Source organism: Lycorma delicatula, chromosome 4, assembly GCF_047948215.1.
Source record: "Lycorma delicatula isolate Av1 chromosome 4, ASM4794821v1, whole genome shotgun sequence".
Classification (NCBI taxonomy): Eukaryota; Metazoa; Arthropoda; class Insecta; order Hemiptera; family Fulgoridae; genus Lycorma; species Lycorma delicatula.
This window is the reverse complement of record NC_134458.1, coordinates 58,065,608-58,082,022: the sequence shown is the minus strand read 5'-3', so window position 1 is coordinate 58,082,022 and position 16,415 is coordinate 58,065,608. Positions and strand designations below refer to the sequence as shown.

The 16,415-nt window shown below is 30.2% G+C and overlaps 1 protein-coding gene across 3 annotated transcripts in view; it reads left to right on the top strand.

Annotated features, from left to right (window-relative positions):
• The window catches only part of Smr (nuclear receptor corepressor smrter), a 336,086-nt gene that overhangs the window by 304,897 nt on the left and 14,774 nt on the right, over positions 1–16,415 (top strand). For 2 of the 3 annotated variants that reach the window (XM_075363020.1, XM_075363022.1), the window contains 6 exons: positions 864–1,226; positions 3,044–3,262; positions 5,617–5,772; positions 7,067–7,340; positions 10,993–11,440; positions 12,411–12,758. In XM_075363020.1, the coding sequence (XP_075219135.1) occupies positions 864–1,226; positions 3,044–3,262; positions 5,617–5,772; positions 7,067–7,340; positions 10,993–11,440; positions 12,411–12,758 (1,808 nt within the window). The remainder of the gene's footprint in view (positions 1–863; positions 1,227–3,043; positions 3,263–5,616; positions 5,773–7,066; positions 7,341–10,992; positions 11,441–12,410; positions 12,759–16,415) is intronic. The other variant, XM_075363021.1, reaches the window with a different exon arrangement.

The window sequence follows — 16,415 nt, the reverse complement described above, 5'->3', positions numbered from 1 at the left end:
AAAAAGTCCTTTTTGACCCTCTGTATGATGTAAAATAAGAATGCTACAGTTCATGGAAAAAGTGACAAAAATGGCTGTTTTTACGTGTTGGCGAGTTAGAAAATAGTCTATTACTCAAGAAAAAGATTTTTTAGAAATATAAAAAATATTTTTTTGCCACTATAAGGTGGGTAGTTATATATATACCAAATATCATCAAAATAAAAAATAGTGATGCACTGATCATTTGTTGAATTAAAATGGAACCCCCAAAATAAAAATAAGAGTATTTTCTAATATCTGTTTGGTCTTGCTTCAGCTGCTTACTGGTTCATTCATGATATTTTGTATTATATGTATAAATTAATATGAGCGCAAAGTTTTAATTATTTGTTGATTAATTGAAGTGCAAGATGAGGTTTTTCTTCAGAGAAAAATATTTGCTGAAGGATAGAATCTACCAAAAATTATTTTGGACTGAGCAAGCAAGAACTTTTGAAAAAGTTTTGCATGTTATTTACTATAAACAAATACAACTAGTTCTATCAACTGAACTTGGAACTAATACCTGCTTTTCTGTTTATATTCTTCATGTGTTTGAATTGTACAGTAGGATCTTGAAATGTCATTTAGAGTATTTGTAAAAGTATTTTTTGTGTTATAACTTTAATTACTTCATAGCATGGACAAATTTTTAGATATATATCGGTCATACAAATTAAATAATCACAGCCGTATAGCTGTGTAGAATTTGTGTAATTTTAAAATCCTTATATTAAGTGTTACAAAACTAGTAAAATAAATACACATTTATAAAGTATTATTTTATAGCTTAATGTTTTCACTATTGTACAGTTTTTAAGTTTATTGGTATATGTGACCAGGAGACAGCAGACGAGGGTCAAGGTGGTGGTGAAACTGAGGGGGGTACGGCTTCTCCAAAAGGAGGTCCAGTTCCTCCATCTCGTGATGATACGGCATCATCTCCACTTACCGTCAAAGACTTGATGTTGGGAGTCATTGAAATGCAGTTGATGAAAAACCAGAATCAAGGTTCAGTACAAGGTCCACAAACCCAGACAGGACCTGCACCCACTATCTCTTCCATCCTGAAGACTGACCATGGATTTGTGAGGGATATTAAAAGCCGTGAGCCTCAGCCACAGTCTCTTGCAACTCTCTCGGTCGTAAGCTCTCAACATGCTGTCCAGCCCGAACTTCCAAAAGAAGGATTAGTTGTTGTGCAGGTATGCAAGTATATGCAAACTATAAAGTTAGTGAGCTCATCATTTGCTTCAAACTTTTCTGTTAAAAGAAAAGAGACTGTTTATTGACTTTAATTTAGTGATGTGTTACTTTTTATGTTAGGAAAACTGTAGCTGCACAAAGTTGCTTGCGTAAACTGGGAAATATTTCATATTCTTTTTCTCTGATCTGTTTTAATGTTATTTACATGATTATATTTTCCTGAAGTATACTCTTGAGTATTTTCCATTACCTTTATTTCATGAATTTACTTTCCAGATTTTGTTAAAAATTAACATTTATGATATATGTACGGTTAAAATTAGCTTGAATTAGTAAATTTACTGAATGGTATTGTTTATAAATTTGATGTTTTAGATGGCATAAATTTTCTTTTAAATGAAAAAAATTTGTGAATCATTTTTATCATTAGCACCACTTTATAACTAATTCCCTTTGATAGACTTGCATTCCAAGTGCATGAAGACACCAAAAACATTAAATTTATGTACCTTAAAACTGCTGTCTTACTTTGTGTTAGTTAATAATATGCTGTCCTGATGTCAATACTTGTATTATACTTTTTAAATACAGGTAATAAAAACTAGTAACACAATTTGTTACTAGAAAATTATGTTCTTATATAATAGTAGAAAAGAAAAGTAGTATCTTAAAAGATTAATTAAATTATATATTTTGTGTTAAGAAAAAAATCTGTGGAGCCTAGTAAATTTCTTTAGGTATTACTCCCTATTTTTCTTGAAAGTTTGTTGCCAGCATATTCTGAATTTGAAGTTGTTTGCTTCTCTCGGAGGATCTTGTTATATTATTCCATATATTCTGTTTTTTTGTTTTCAGTTGTTAAATACTTTTTGTGTAACCTCTTTATTTTAGCTCCTTCTTTTCATTACTGGTATCATTGCTTCGGACAGAAAATTACTGAAGAGTGTTTTCAGTGGATAGTTTTGATTAAAAATCATTTGAAAATTCATTCCAGAGATGTTCAAAATTGAAAAAAGCCCAACCGTCTTTGTGAAAGAATTCACAGCCGGTTGTGTTTTGTGTTATTATAAATTTGCTAAGCGTTTTCAGTTGCACCACCTTTAGTTTAACTGACTGATTTTCTTTACAGAGATATTTTATTGTATCACATAGATGGATCAGGAGCAACTTACTAGTTAACAGACAATTTACTCATTACTTTTTGAGACAATTTACTCTCTTGTTGCTTTCATTTATATCATCTCTAGTTATCTATTTTCAGTCATCTTTGTGACTGATGCTTGCTGTTTGACAGTTTTATCCATTAATGTTACTGCTGTTTATTATTTTTTTTAATAAGGTGTAGATAAGTGTTAAAAATGTGGTCAAAAGATGTGAAAACAATAGCACTGGTCATCGAAGATGGCTACAAAGACAACTGAAAATGTCTTTGAAGTAAGTTTTTAAAAACGTTTTATTATACAATCCAATTTGGTTTGTCATTACAAGATTTTAAATCTTAAATTAATACTATCACCAACTACTATTGACAAGAACATGGGAGAGAGTGTGAGAGAAACACCAAAACCATAATAATTAATCAAACCTTGATAAGTTTACCGCTATCTAGTAACGTACTGTGAAGTAAACTATTAGGTGGTGTTCATTTATAATTATATGTTCTACTAATCATAATTAGTGTTCATCATAATTATAAGTTATAATTATAAATTAAGCTATGAATATAAATTAAGTTATATAAAGTTACATAAATTAAGCTATAGTTTATAAGCGATTGTTCAATATTGAAATGTAATATTTGTGATTAAATCGTCAGGTCCAACAAGCCTTACGAGAGAGAGAACCAGAAGCAGTAACATTAGATTTGAGTTTGAAGAAGCCAAGAACGGAGTACATTCCTCCTCAGACAGCTCCTAAGCCACCTCATAGTGCTTTACAACACCCTCATAATGTAACTGTCTATCGTACAGCACCTAACCCAATCGGATCAATTGCACCTCCTAATCCTGCTCCGGATACTAATTATTATCAGCAGGTAATTTATGTTATTTTAAGTATTTGAAACTAAATTCATAAATGTCTAATTTTAATAATAGTTACTTTAGTAAGAAGTGAAATTGATATTTTCTGATACCAGTTGCTTAATTAATTTTTCTTCTTTTTGTATCACATTTGTTTCTTTTTTTAATAAATAAAAATCTATATTGTGATTCATCAACTTAGAAGGAAATATGATTTAGTACTTCAATCTGTCTTTCTTGAAATTACTGGATGCTTTGAGTATGTCAGTCATAGAGGTTAAGATGATAACTTTTACTTAATTGATATTATGTCTACTAATCTACATAATTAGTAAATATAAGATAGATTCATTCCTTATTAATTCTGTAACTTATTTATTTATTGGTTGTAACACCTTATTAATTCATTGTTTATTTTTCAGTAAATGACAATGTTTCAGAAATACCTTCATCATCAATTCTTTTATAAATAACAATCAATTTTAATAAAAAAAATTACCTGTCTGTGTCATGAAATTAAAATAAAATTTTTAACTAAGAAAAGTTTTATTATTTTTGCAAATTCTTCCATGTAATTAGATTATATTATCATCATTTATTGTAAATGGTATAGGAAGCATGAAAAGAGCAGCTAATTTAAACAAAGTATCCCCTCTAACTCTTTACTTGTGAGTGTTGTCAACAATAATGATTTTCACAGTAATCATTAACAATTCATAAAATACAAAGCAAAATGTAGATATCCATTAAAAAGTAACGTTTTATTAATCGTAGCAGTAAATAAATGTTACCTTCCATCTAAACAAAATTTTCTTTTCGATAAAACAAACCACTGTTGAGCTCAGAAAGTACATTTTAATAAAGGTTCAAAACTAACAATAATAATATGTACATAGTTTTTAGATACATTTAATTAAAGTGTAATAGAGTTTAAACTATGCTTTCAAAGAAAAAAATTAGGATAAAAAAATCACTTTTAAAGCCCTTTTATTTATATTTTTTTGGAACACTCAGTTTCAATTTGTGAAGAAAGTCTACACAACATTAGCTTATGAAACTGCAGTATGTAGCTCTGACAGACTAGGTAGTCCAGCAACCATCAGTGTAAACATGGGCCTGGTAACTGGTTGTCAGGGAAGTAACCTCCTTTCATCATTGCTTTTGCTTCCATTTCCTATTACAGTACTATTTTACACAACACAACACACACACACACACGCATGCACGCATAAGTATTCACTGCAAGCACCTGTTACAGTTTGTAATTTCTTCATTACTCAGTAATTCAAAACATTGCTGTTTTTTCTATTCATATCAATCCACATATAAGTATTTCATTCATCTCCATGCTTTGACTATTCTAGTTTAGATAACCGAGATGGAACTATTTTTTCCTTTGTGAAATTAAGTTGTCTTTGCCCTCAGTGATAGTGTGCAAATTCTTTTTAAAAGTGTAGTCAGGTTGACTCCAAGCTTGGCAAATTTCAAAGATTGTAACCAGAACCATGAAGTCTTTCCAGAATATTTTTAAATTTTATATCTTGTTTTTTCTTTTTTTTTAGCAGCTATGATTAGTAATGTTCTTTCATGCTATGATAAAACCTCAGTCAATCGGTTATGCAGGAAATATTATGTTAGGTCTCCATGTAATTTTCCAAAATCAGTTTTGGAAAATTACATAGTCCATTGAGATGGGATTTTATTTATAATAATGCGCTGGAAACTTTAAATGGTGTCTTGACTTTTTCATCCTCATAATTATGACTTAATTTTAATTTATGATCACCCAAAATGTTCATCCAATATAACACAGTCATCTCCCATTTACTTGCTTTGTGACCTGATGTATAAGTTCTGATGAAAATTCTACAAGTTCATTGGTAAACACTTCCAGAACATGTTAGTTTCATTGGGGGTATAGATCTCCACTGGTAGCAGATTTTTAGATAATTAATTCTTAGAAGTGTTTACAAAACACACTTGTTTCCTTGCTAGCATAATGTGTCCCTTTATTTAGTTCCATAGAATTTTGGTATAGCTTCATTTTAACTTTGAAGCAGAAATCAGGACAAAATATTTCATTAACTGTAACTGAAAAATAAACCGTTTTTGGACATATTTATTTGGGAACTTTTCTTGCATATATTAATGTCTCAAATCAGTTCTTGAAGTTTTGCGATGCAGTTTGAATCGCTGTATATTTAAATTTAATGATCATTTCTTATATTCTTTTTAATCAGATTATCTTTTTTTAACCTTTTACTCAGTGTCACAGTATTAATTTTATAAGTATACATTTAAGTACTTGTTGTACTGTAGTATTAAGTTAAATTTATTTTATGTTGTAATCTACTTTTTTGTTAACCAGGTGGTAGAAGTAAGCCGAGGCACTAAGATGTATGTAGCAGGGGCTGGCCCTGGAGTTCCAGGGTCAACACCACATCTTGTTATGTCTCAAGCTCCTAACCAACCGCAGTTATTAACTGTACGCACTTCACATGCCAATCCTAGTAAAATAAATAAGGTATTCTTGAATTTTCTTTTTTAAACAAAATTACATTGTACTATTTTATTTTGATTATTATATTGTTGAAAATATTTTCAGTGACTTTTGAAAGACTGGAAGAAAAAGAAACTATTTTTTTTTTTTTTTTAAGATAAAACTGAGGTAGAACAAAATTTGAAAACAAACTATGGAAATTACTTAAATTTTCATAGGACCAATATTGCTTTTATTAGAAAAACCTTGAAATCTAATTGTTTTTATTTTTATCTCAGGGAAATTGAAAATTAGTTCCTAAGCTTGCATTCTCTCTAGCAGTGGTGCTGTTTTAAATGTGTAACACCTGTTACATTGTTAAATTATGAAGACCAAAATTTTTTGTACCAAATTATTCCTAGATTTAAAATTTGCTGAATTATTTTATTATAGCTCTCCTTTATGGCTTTTATTCACCTTTCTAGATCAGACATTGAATCAGCATTCTAAATTTAAAAAATTTTCTTTCATTGCTCACTTTTCTTCATATTGTCTATCTATAGTTTTTTGAATTCATTTCATTGTTTTTTTATTGTCATCTTCCATTTCTGTACTCTACTAACTTTCCTCATCCTTTTATCATCTAAATTGTTTTAGCCTGCATGTTTTAGTTTCCAGCTCTTCTACAGCTTTGTTAAAGTCTTTTCAAATTCTCATATCCTCATCTCTAATCCTAACTTTCCTCATCCATATTTCTTCTCTGATACCCATTTTTATAATCAGGATTTTGTTCTCTTCTGTTACTAGGGTAGTATTTCTTCACTCTTCCATATGTGAAATTTGAGACAAAGTAAATATTAATCTTCCTAAGACTTTGGCTCCTTGTTGTTATGCAAAGGTACTCAGTTTCCTTTCTTTTAATACTCTACTGTATTTATCTATTCCCTTTTTCTTTTCCATATATAAATTTTTATATTAGGCATAATTTATATTAGGCAAATGTCTACATTTGTTACCAAATAAAAGTGTGTTCAAAACAAGGAGAATAGATACATCAATATAAAAGTATATTGGTAATGGCAACAATAGTTTATTTATTGAACTTCAAGGTTATAAAACTTAAAAGTGTTTTGAATGTTTAGTAGTAGCTGTAACTGAAATGTGACCTATCTGATAGATAGGTCATCTGTCAATCTAGATAGAATTCTAGCTACTGGTGATGGTGACTTCTTTTTCCTGTGGTGTATGAGTTTTCACTCATTCATGTGTAAGTGCATACATGCCTCTGTGTGGTGTGTGAGTGTGTTAATGATACTGATAACAATTTACCTTTTTAAAGGTTGGATCTCCTCAGCATCTATCTGGTGCTGCAAAACTTTCCCCAAAATTATCACCAAGTTTAGTATCAAGCAAGGGTGGATCTACATCTGGTGCTGGTGGTGGATCAATATTGCACGGTACACCGGTTTCATCACCTACTTTATATTCATCGGTTCCAGTGAGTGGAAGCCAGCCTCATCAGCCTCAACCACGTTATGACCAACCTAATACTACACTGTTAAGACAGATGACTCCACCCCATAAAGATGCACCTACTGGCTCGATTACACAAGGTAATTTGTCACAATTTGGCTCAGCTACTTTGCCCTGAAATGAATCTTTATGTCTTATTAATCTAAGATATGAAGAAAAATAATTTTTAATATATTTAGGTGTTGGCTTAAAGCAGAAAATATACCCTTGTACTAGTATTTAATATTAATTTTTGGAGGATTTCTGTTAAAGTATATTTGTAATTTTAAAATGAAAAGTTATTTTGTAAGTAATGTATGAAAAAGTATGTAACTTTTTCAAGTTGGAAATAGTTCCTTGTAAGTGTTTTGTACATGATAAATTTTAAACTATAAGGGACATTCAGTAATTAAAGAGACAAATTGATGTAGAAAAAAAGTGTGATTTTTACAAAATGAGACTTACTACTTCTCAACATAATCCCCACCAATATTAATACACTTGTCCCAATGATGAACTAGTTTTTTTATACCTCATCCAAAGAAGTTTTTGTCTTGTTGTTTGAGCCACTTTCCCACAAATTCTTTGACCTCATTATTACTGAACATTTTTGCATGTAATGCCTCCTTGAGTGGTCCAAACAAAAAAAAAATGTGAGGGAGCCAAATCTGGACTGTAGGGAGGATGTGGTAGTATCTCCCAACCCATTTTTCCAATGGTTTCTTGGGTCAGCTGGGTGATGGGAGAGCGAGCATTGTTGTATAGCAATATCACGCCCTTTCTTTGAGATCCACAATATTTTTCTTCCATTGCTGGCTTTACTTTTTTCATCAGTGTGTCTGAGTAGTGGACACTTTATTGTTTGGTGATTTTCCAAACAATCACAAAAGATGACACCTTGGGCATCCCAAAAGATGATCAACATGACTTTTCCCCGCTGATGCTTGCGTTCTGAATTTCTTTCGGACAGCTGGTGTGCTTCCATTTCATGCTTTGTCTTTTGGACTTTGGTTCAAAATGGTGAATCCAACTTTCATCACACGTTAAAATCTTGTTTAGAAAAGGGTCATCTTCCCTTTCATAGCGTTCTTTCAAGTCTGTACACACTTATCTTCCCTTTCATAGCGTTCTTTCAAGTCTGTACACACTTTGAGTCTTGTTTTCTTGTGTTGTTGCGTTAACTCTTTCGGGACCCACCGTTGCACTTGTTTTGCTGTACTTGAGCTTGTTACTGATAACGTTATGAACTGTGCCAACACTTACTGCAACTGTTTTTACTATCTGTACAACTGTAATACGTCAGTCTTTACAAATAATGTTGTCAGTGCGGGTTTCAAACAAATGAGTTGACACTTCAACTGGCTGGCCAGGACGTTGCTCGTCAGTCACTGGGGTTTGACTGTTTTTGAACTGTTCTATCCACTTATAAAAATTTCTGTGGTTCATACAACTTTCACCATTTTGTAAAATCATTAGAGAAAAGATTTTAGCCAGTTTTTCATTTTCAGATAGCAAAAAACGAATCGGTGAACATTGTTCAACTAATTTAGAAACCAAGCATACACATCATCGTTAAATGCAATATTGAGGCTGTAAACAAAACAATTTTTATCCGTCAGCTGTTCTCAGCTCATCCCTGTGATGCCAGCCTAAAGTCATGAAAGTACAAAACTCTTCCTACAAACTGTTTCATTTCTACATCAATTTGTCTCTTTAATTATTGAATGTCCCCCGTACACTTCATATTCAATTTTGAACTTCTATATTTACAAAAATAGAAATACTGATTTATAATCATTACTTATTTGTAAAGTAAGTTTTATATTTGTGTAAGATGATATAAGAAACAGTCAAAGGTTTTACTAGGTAAGTAAAAGTAATCTCATAAGATCTGTGACTGCTTTAAAAGCAAATACATTGACTATGGCTAATAACAATACTATATCACTATTAGGAGTAACTGCTGAAGTTTAATAAAAAAGAATGTATTTACAATCTAGTTTAAATATCCAGAAAATAGTCTGACATTTTTAAGCTAAAAAATTTCATTTATTTTGTATGTACTGTTTTTTTTTTTTTTTTTTTACATATGTAACGCTTTATAATTCAGATATGCAGAAAGATAAAATGATTTGATCTTAAATTGACATCTAGGTTTTTAAATTGGCCAACACTCTTTAAATATATGTATACATGCACAAACAAATCATGAGGGTTAAAGACTAAAATATTATTAAATATTACTATAACTTTACTTCTGTGACATGGAGTATTTGTAATACTGATTTAGAAAGAATTTCTTTTTTGTTATTGTTATTTAGACTTATTTGATTCTAAGGTATAAATTTAACATGTATTTTTCTCTAACTAGTAACGTATTTATACAGACTCATAAGTTTTTAACAGAATGCATCCTAGCAGGAGAATAAATTAACAAAGATTTCAGTTCACATACTACATGTTTACATTGTGGTGAGTTTGTTGTAGTGTAAACATTTTTGAATAAGAAAGTTGTTAAATAGGTTTTTTTAATTTATTTGTTAACTTACATTCATATAGGTCTTTCTATATTTTGTAAGCATATGGTGCGGGAAATTTATTGCTACGCAACTGTCAACTTACAAAGATTATGTTTTTCAAAGCTTAAAGAGTAATTGATATTAATAAATTATGTACTATAAATATTGTTAAACATTTAAATATTTCCACTTTTAATGAAAAAATGTTAAATTGCTACTGATGTGCGTTTGAATGGTTTTTTCCATTTTATTGTTGTTGATTAAGATAATAAATATTATATACAAAATTATAATGCAGTATGTGCTACAAAAGTGCTATGGAAAAAGAAACAAGCAGCAGGTGAAATTTCAACTGATGATTTGTTTACATTCTGCTGCTATGATGCATTTCATTAAATTATTTATTAACAGTAAAAATTATTTTATGTGCGTATCTGTAAGAGATAACTTTTTCAGTATTTTCAAGAAAACAGTTGTGAGTGTTAATTGTAGTAAATTTCTAAATATATTTAAAAACTATGCTATTCAAATATTTTATATATATATATATATATAATATATATATATATATATGTTTTTTTAATATATATATTTTTCAAATTGTAGGGGCATACTTCAGCCTACACTGTGGAAAAAGTGTAGTATACTGATTGTTTAAAATTTTCATTTAAATTTATATACTTTCTAATTGTGTTATTAGACATTAACTGTAATTATTCTTTATTTTGATTATGTACATCCACTTCCCGTTTTTCTTAGATTTCTTATAGTTAGTTAGTCTTCCTATTTTTCTTCTGGAAAAGATTTGTCATAGTAATGGAACTAAAATAAGTGAAGTTACTATCAGCATAACACCAAATCTGTTGTAATTAAAAATGTAATTTTTAAAACTTTGTTGTTACCTAAATTTTGAGGTTGTGCTGTAAAATTTGGTTGATTTTATGACAAAAGAATTGTAAACTGGCTTTAATTTTACAAAACATTTTTTGAAAATTCAGGGAGGATGATTGATAAGAATGTGTTTTAGTTTTAGCTGTTATCTGATAAAAGCCAGCTAGAGATGCCAAAACAAATCAGATGTAATTCATTAGGATAGGAAAGCATTTTTCTAGTAATGTAAGAGACACATCGATAGGCTAAGGTATTAATCTGCTGCTGTAGGAAGATAATTTGAATTTATTGATTTAATTAGTTTTATGGTTTATGGTTGAATAAATTAACATTTTTTAACCAGGTACACCCGTACATCAAAGAGGTAGCCTTTATCCAACAGCAAGTGGAACAGAATACTATGGAGGAAATGGTGGGACCAAAAGAGGTACTCCTCAAGCTCCTGGATTTTTTCCTCCACGACCACCTGCATATTCAGTCGAACAACGCCAAATTATCATGAATGATTATATCACATCTCAGCAGATGCATGGTGCTGGAGCTCGTAGACCTGGAGACAAGAGCACGCCATTATATTATCAATCAAGGCAAGGTGTTATCCAGAGACATAACACAAAACCACCCAGTCCACATCATTATCCTCCTGGCCACGAAGCGTTCACATCTCTGGTCGATGTTGCTGTTAGACAACCGAGCCTTCCTGTTCCTAACACAGAACATAAGGATGATAACAAACGACTGTTGCATGAAGGATTAGGAGAAAGATTTAATCGAGAAACAGCGCAAGAAAGGTAACTTATTTATTTGATTATAAAACTATTTTTATTAGCCTGTTGAGTTATGCTTGGAATTTTATTGTTAAAATCATTTCTCTTTTACTCAAACAGAGGGATGGGGATTGTCTGTTTCCTTTCCAGAGGTTGTGAAAAACCAAACTAGTAGGATCTTTTGTTTATACCTGGGCCTCTTAATTCTCCTAAAATCTAAATCTAATGTCATTATCTGATGTACTTGAAAACTGTACTTTTGTGTATTAAGATTTCAAGCAAGTAAACCTATTTGTTAGTGAAGAAGAGAATTTGTGTAACATGATGTATGTGGAAAGTGGACAATATTGTTTTGTATAGAGTCCTTAAGGAGTTTGTCACTCAGCCATTTCCTTCTGTGGATTGTTAAATTATTGGTACCTTACAGTTTATTATATGTCTGCGTTATAGTCATAAAACCTTCCATCATATTACAAACTATAAAAGTTTGATTGCAAACATTGCAACACTCATCTAAATTTTCCAAAACTGCTCTTGTAGAAAACATAGTTAAGTTATTTAATTTTTCTCATTTTTAAATGAAAGTAATGTCTGTTCAAAATAGACAATAGATTTGTCACTATAGTCATGCCTGCTGTATTATACACTTTTGCCATAGAAATCTAACAATAAATTTTTATTCAATCAAATTCATTAATTGTAAAATAAGACAATGTATGAAATATGTATAAATTGTAGTAAATATACTGGCTAGAGAAATCTTGTGAGTTAATTCTTTCAAGTTTATTATAACAAATTTTATGTGAAAATTTGTGTAATTTATATATACAATTATAAAGAAAAGTACTGTGACTTATTTATTCTATTAAAAGACTTAGAACAAAATAAATAATTTTCTCTCTTACTAATTAAAGTAATTAGATGTATAATAAAATTTAAATTATATTTAATTTTTGAACTGATTTCATTTATCTGTTTAAATTTTACATTGTAGATTTGGAAGCCGGGAACAAGAACGATATGTGCGTGAAAATCATCAGGCACACCATCAACAACCACAGCAAATGAGAGATAATCATCCTCATCATCATCAGCCACAACAGCAGACCCATTCTCAGCAACAACAACAACAGCAGCAGCAGCAGCAGCAGCAGCAACAACAACAACAACAACAACAACAGCAGCAGCAGCAACAGCAACAGCAACAACAACATAGAGAGCTGCAGCAGCTCCGTGAACATCAGATGCATCAGCAGCAGCAGCAGCAGTTCCATCAGCAACAGTGTGACCATCTTCAGCAGCAGAAACAATTGCAGCATCAACAACAGAAGCAACAAATGAGGTATATTATAAGTAAAAAATGCTTTTTTATTCTAATGAACTTTAATTATATAATTTGAAAACTAGGGGATATTTTGATAGATACTTTTATCCCGCAACTTGTCAATGTATCAGTAAGTCAGAATAATTTAAATATGCAGTATATAAATAAAATCACACAGTTCCATTATTTACAGTCTTTACATATCCCCTGATATCCCCTGGTCACTTATATATAGATGTATAAAACAATAAAACAGCATTGAGCATTACAGAGTATCACAGTTTTGTGAATTTCTGTAACTATCATCAATTCTTTTATATTATGCTTTGCTCACTTAAAATTTCTTAAACTATTTCTTTGCAGTGTTTCTAATTCCTTCTTTTTCTAATTTATTCGGTTCCTATTTATATTTATTACATAATTTTTGTTTGTCAAGCAGAGCTACAGACTTTCACATATTATTAATTTCCTCATAATTCTCCCCAACAATCTCACATAAGCCTTTCCAGGGTTTTCCCTTCTCTGTATCCTTATAGATTGTTGCTAAGAGAATTATTCAAAAAAAAATTTAACTCGTCTTATTTTAATTAATTATACAAAAATAATTATAAGCATCCCTTTTAAGAAACTGAAATTAGTATACCATTTTTTTTTTTTAATGTTTTTCACATCCCTAGTTCCTGTTTTAATTTTTAATATTCTGAAATAGAATGGGTTATCACTATTTCATCATATCACACAATTTATTGCCTTGTAAGAGATTTTTGACAGCCTGTCTACATTGTTATATTGATTGTTATTTATATCACAGTAATATTATTTCTAAATAGACAGAATTGATAAAATTGAAATGGAATGGATAAAGAACCAACGTCCAGAAAAATGCACATTATGCACATTAAATACACATTATAGTTTTTTGATATCAAAATAGTTGTGAGATTGTTACATGATCAGGCAGCTATGATGGAATACCAATAAATTGCACAGCAAAAAACTGTCTACTCTCAGTGACTGCAGAATAACTCTGAAATGTCTTATTATTAAATTGGATCACGCTACAGCTACATATGTTTTTTAAATTTTAGGTTTAGAAATGTTTCTGACACCGGTTCAATTTTCTTCAGACTTAGCTAAAATGTAACAGTTGGCTAAAAAGTATTTATAAGGTCATAGAATATTGTAACTCTCGTAATACTTTAAAATTGTAATAGTTGTAACTGCATTTAACCAGATTTTTATAATTATGTTAATTTGCAAAATCGCATGACATATAACAGACCTACATCAAAATAAAAAAAATCTGGTGACTACACTTATAATTCCTTAAGTTTAACAAATTGACTCCCATAAAGTTTTAATTTTCCATTTTTATTTCACCTAACACTAGTGAATATTAGTTTTGATTTGTGACCAATGAGGGTCATAATAATCTCTCATTGTATTTTGCCAGTAAGCATTTGAGAGCCTTTTTGCTACCTCAATACACTAGTGAAATCTGACCTCTTGTGGTACAAATTGAGTGCTTACTTTGATTTTATGATGAACTAAAAGTAGGCAGTTCACTGAACATTTCCTTATAGCTAGGCTTCTTAATAGTAAATTGCTTCTTTTAATACAGCTCAGAAAAAAGTTGCGTACAAATCATGTTCATCATTGAAGTTATATGTAGAAGTATAGCGCAAGTTTTTTCTTAGTAATAATGTTTTTAATAATGTTTTACTGCTTATGCATAGGTGTATACAGTATTCTTATGTTAGTGTTAATTGTAGTAGGCCTAGTAATGTCTTCGCCAAGTATAAAAAAATTTGATAATTGTTTGATGAAATTGATGAAACTTCTAATTCAGACTCAAGTATGTAAAATATTTTAGAAGATGATTCTGACAAAAATCCAACATTTGCAAGATCATTGGATAGTAACACATCAGAATCAAGGGAAAATATAAAAAAAATATTACTTTGTACAGATAATTTATCTCATCATAATGACACAAATTTGCAAAATATATAGAACGAAATTGAAGCTTGGGGTCCAGTAGATATCATTAAATTAAAACAAACCAATTTAATGATAATAATGAAGTAATTTATATAAATTCAGATTTATAAGGTAACATGTCTGATGGCACCCCCTATGATTTTTTAAATTTTATTTATAGATGAAGAAGTATTGTTTTTTTAATTGAAGAGAGAAACTGATACGCAAAGCAGAATATTAATCAAGGTTTCTTTTTTTTTGTCTTAAAACTGGGTTCCTACTGATCCACAAGAGCTTAGATATCTTTTGAGCATTGTTATTTATATTGGGTTAGTAAATGTCTTCTATTAAGCATTACTGGAAAAAAGATGAATTCTTTAAAACTAGAATAGTACAGTAATGACAAGAAATCATTTTGAAAAATTGTTATCCGTGTTTCACTATGGTAGTAATGCTAGTCAAGTTGCTGAAGATGGTAATAAATTGTACAAGGTTCAAAATTTAGTCAGCTTACTGGTAAACAATTAAAAAAATGGTACAACCCTGAATCCACTGTGTGCATAGACGAGTATATGGTGCCATTTCTTGGCAGACTCCTTATCTGCATATATATTAAAAATAAAGGACACTACTATGGAATAAAGGTGTTTAAGTTTTTTATATAGTTCAGTATAAGATATTTTCAGGAAAACAAATTTATAATAAATCTGAGACTCCTGTATCTATGAAAATTGTTATGGAATTAATGGAGCCATATTTGAATTGCGGTCGCTGTCTTATTGTAGACAACTAGTACAGTATATAGGCTTAGCTGAGAAACTTCTCAAACACTGTATACATATAGGGGGAAGACCTAATATCTGACATGGGAAATTCCAAAAATGTTGTTGGAAAAAAATTAAAAAAAGGTGAAATTTATGCGGAACAGAGCAGCAGAAAAGTAGTTTTATTACAGTTGAAGGACAAGAGGGATTGCTCATGATTTCTACAAAACATGATGACAGTATTATCAAAGTAAAAACAAGAGGTGGTCTTGCGAAAACAAAAGTAATAGATTACAGTGATGGTAAAGTTTTCAGTGACTGCAGCAGTCGATGGGCTCTTATTGCAACCTGTTACGTTGTTTTCTAAAATAGTATAGAAAAATGCATTTGATATATTTATGTGTACTTCACTTGTAAATGCTTTATCATTGTTCCAGAACCCATGACAAATACAATGTGCATTATAGATTTTAAGGAGTATATTATGAAAATGCTAGTGTATAAAACATCAGTTGATCCACTTGTCTTTATGCAGTTCCAGATAGCAGTTCTAACCACATTTTAGTTAAATTCAAAAAAGGAAAATGTACTAAGTGTTAATAAAAAAATTATAGAAACAGAGGGACGCAAAGCTGCACAGAATAAATGTCCAAAACCAAATACAAAATGCAGTGAATGTAATTTAATTGTTGTTTGGGGTGCTTTTTTTGAAGATCATAGTGCTAAACTTTTAAATACTTACGCAGATAATTTGTGTACCTTTCATTTTTATCAATTTTTGGATTTTTTTTATAGTAATATGTAATTATTTCAGTAATTTTGCACTTTTTGTAAGTATTAATATTTATTTTAGTTTTTATTTAGTTTTTTAGATAATTACAATATTAAGTGGCTTGAGTAGAACACAGCTTTTTGTGTTTTTTTTAATCAA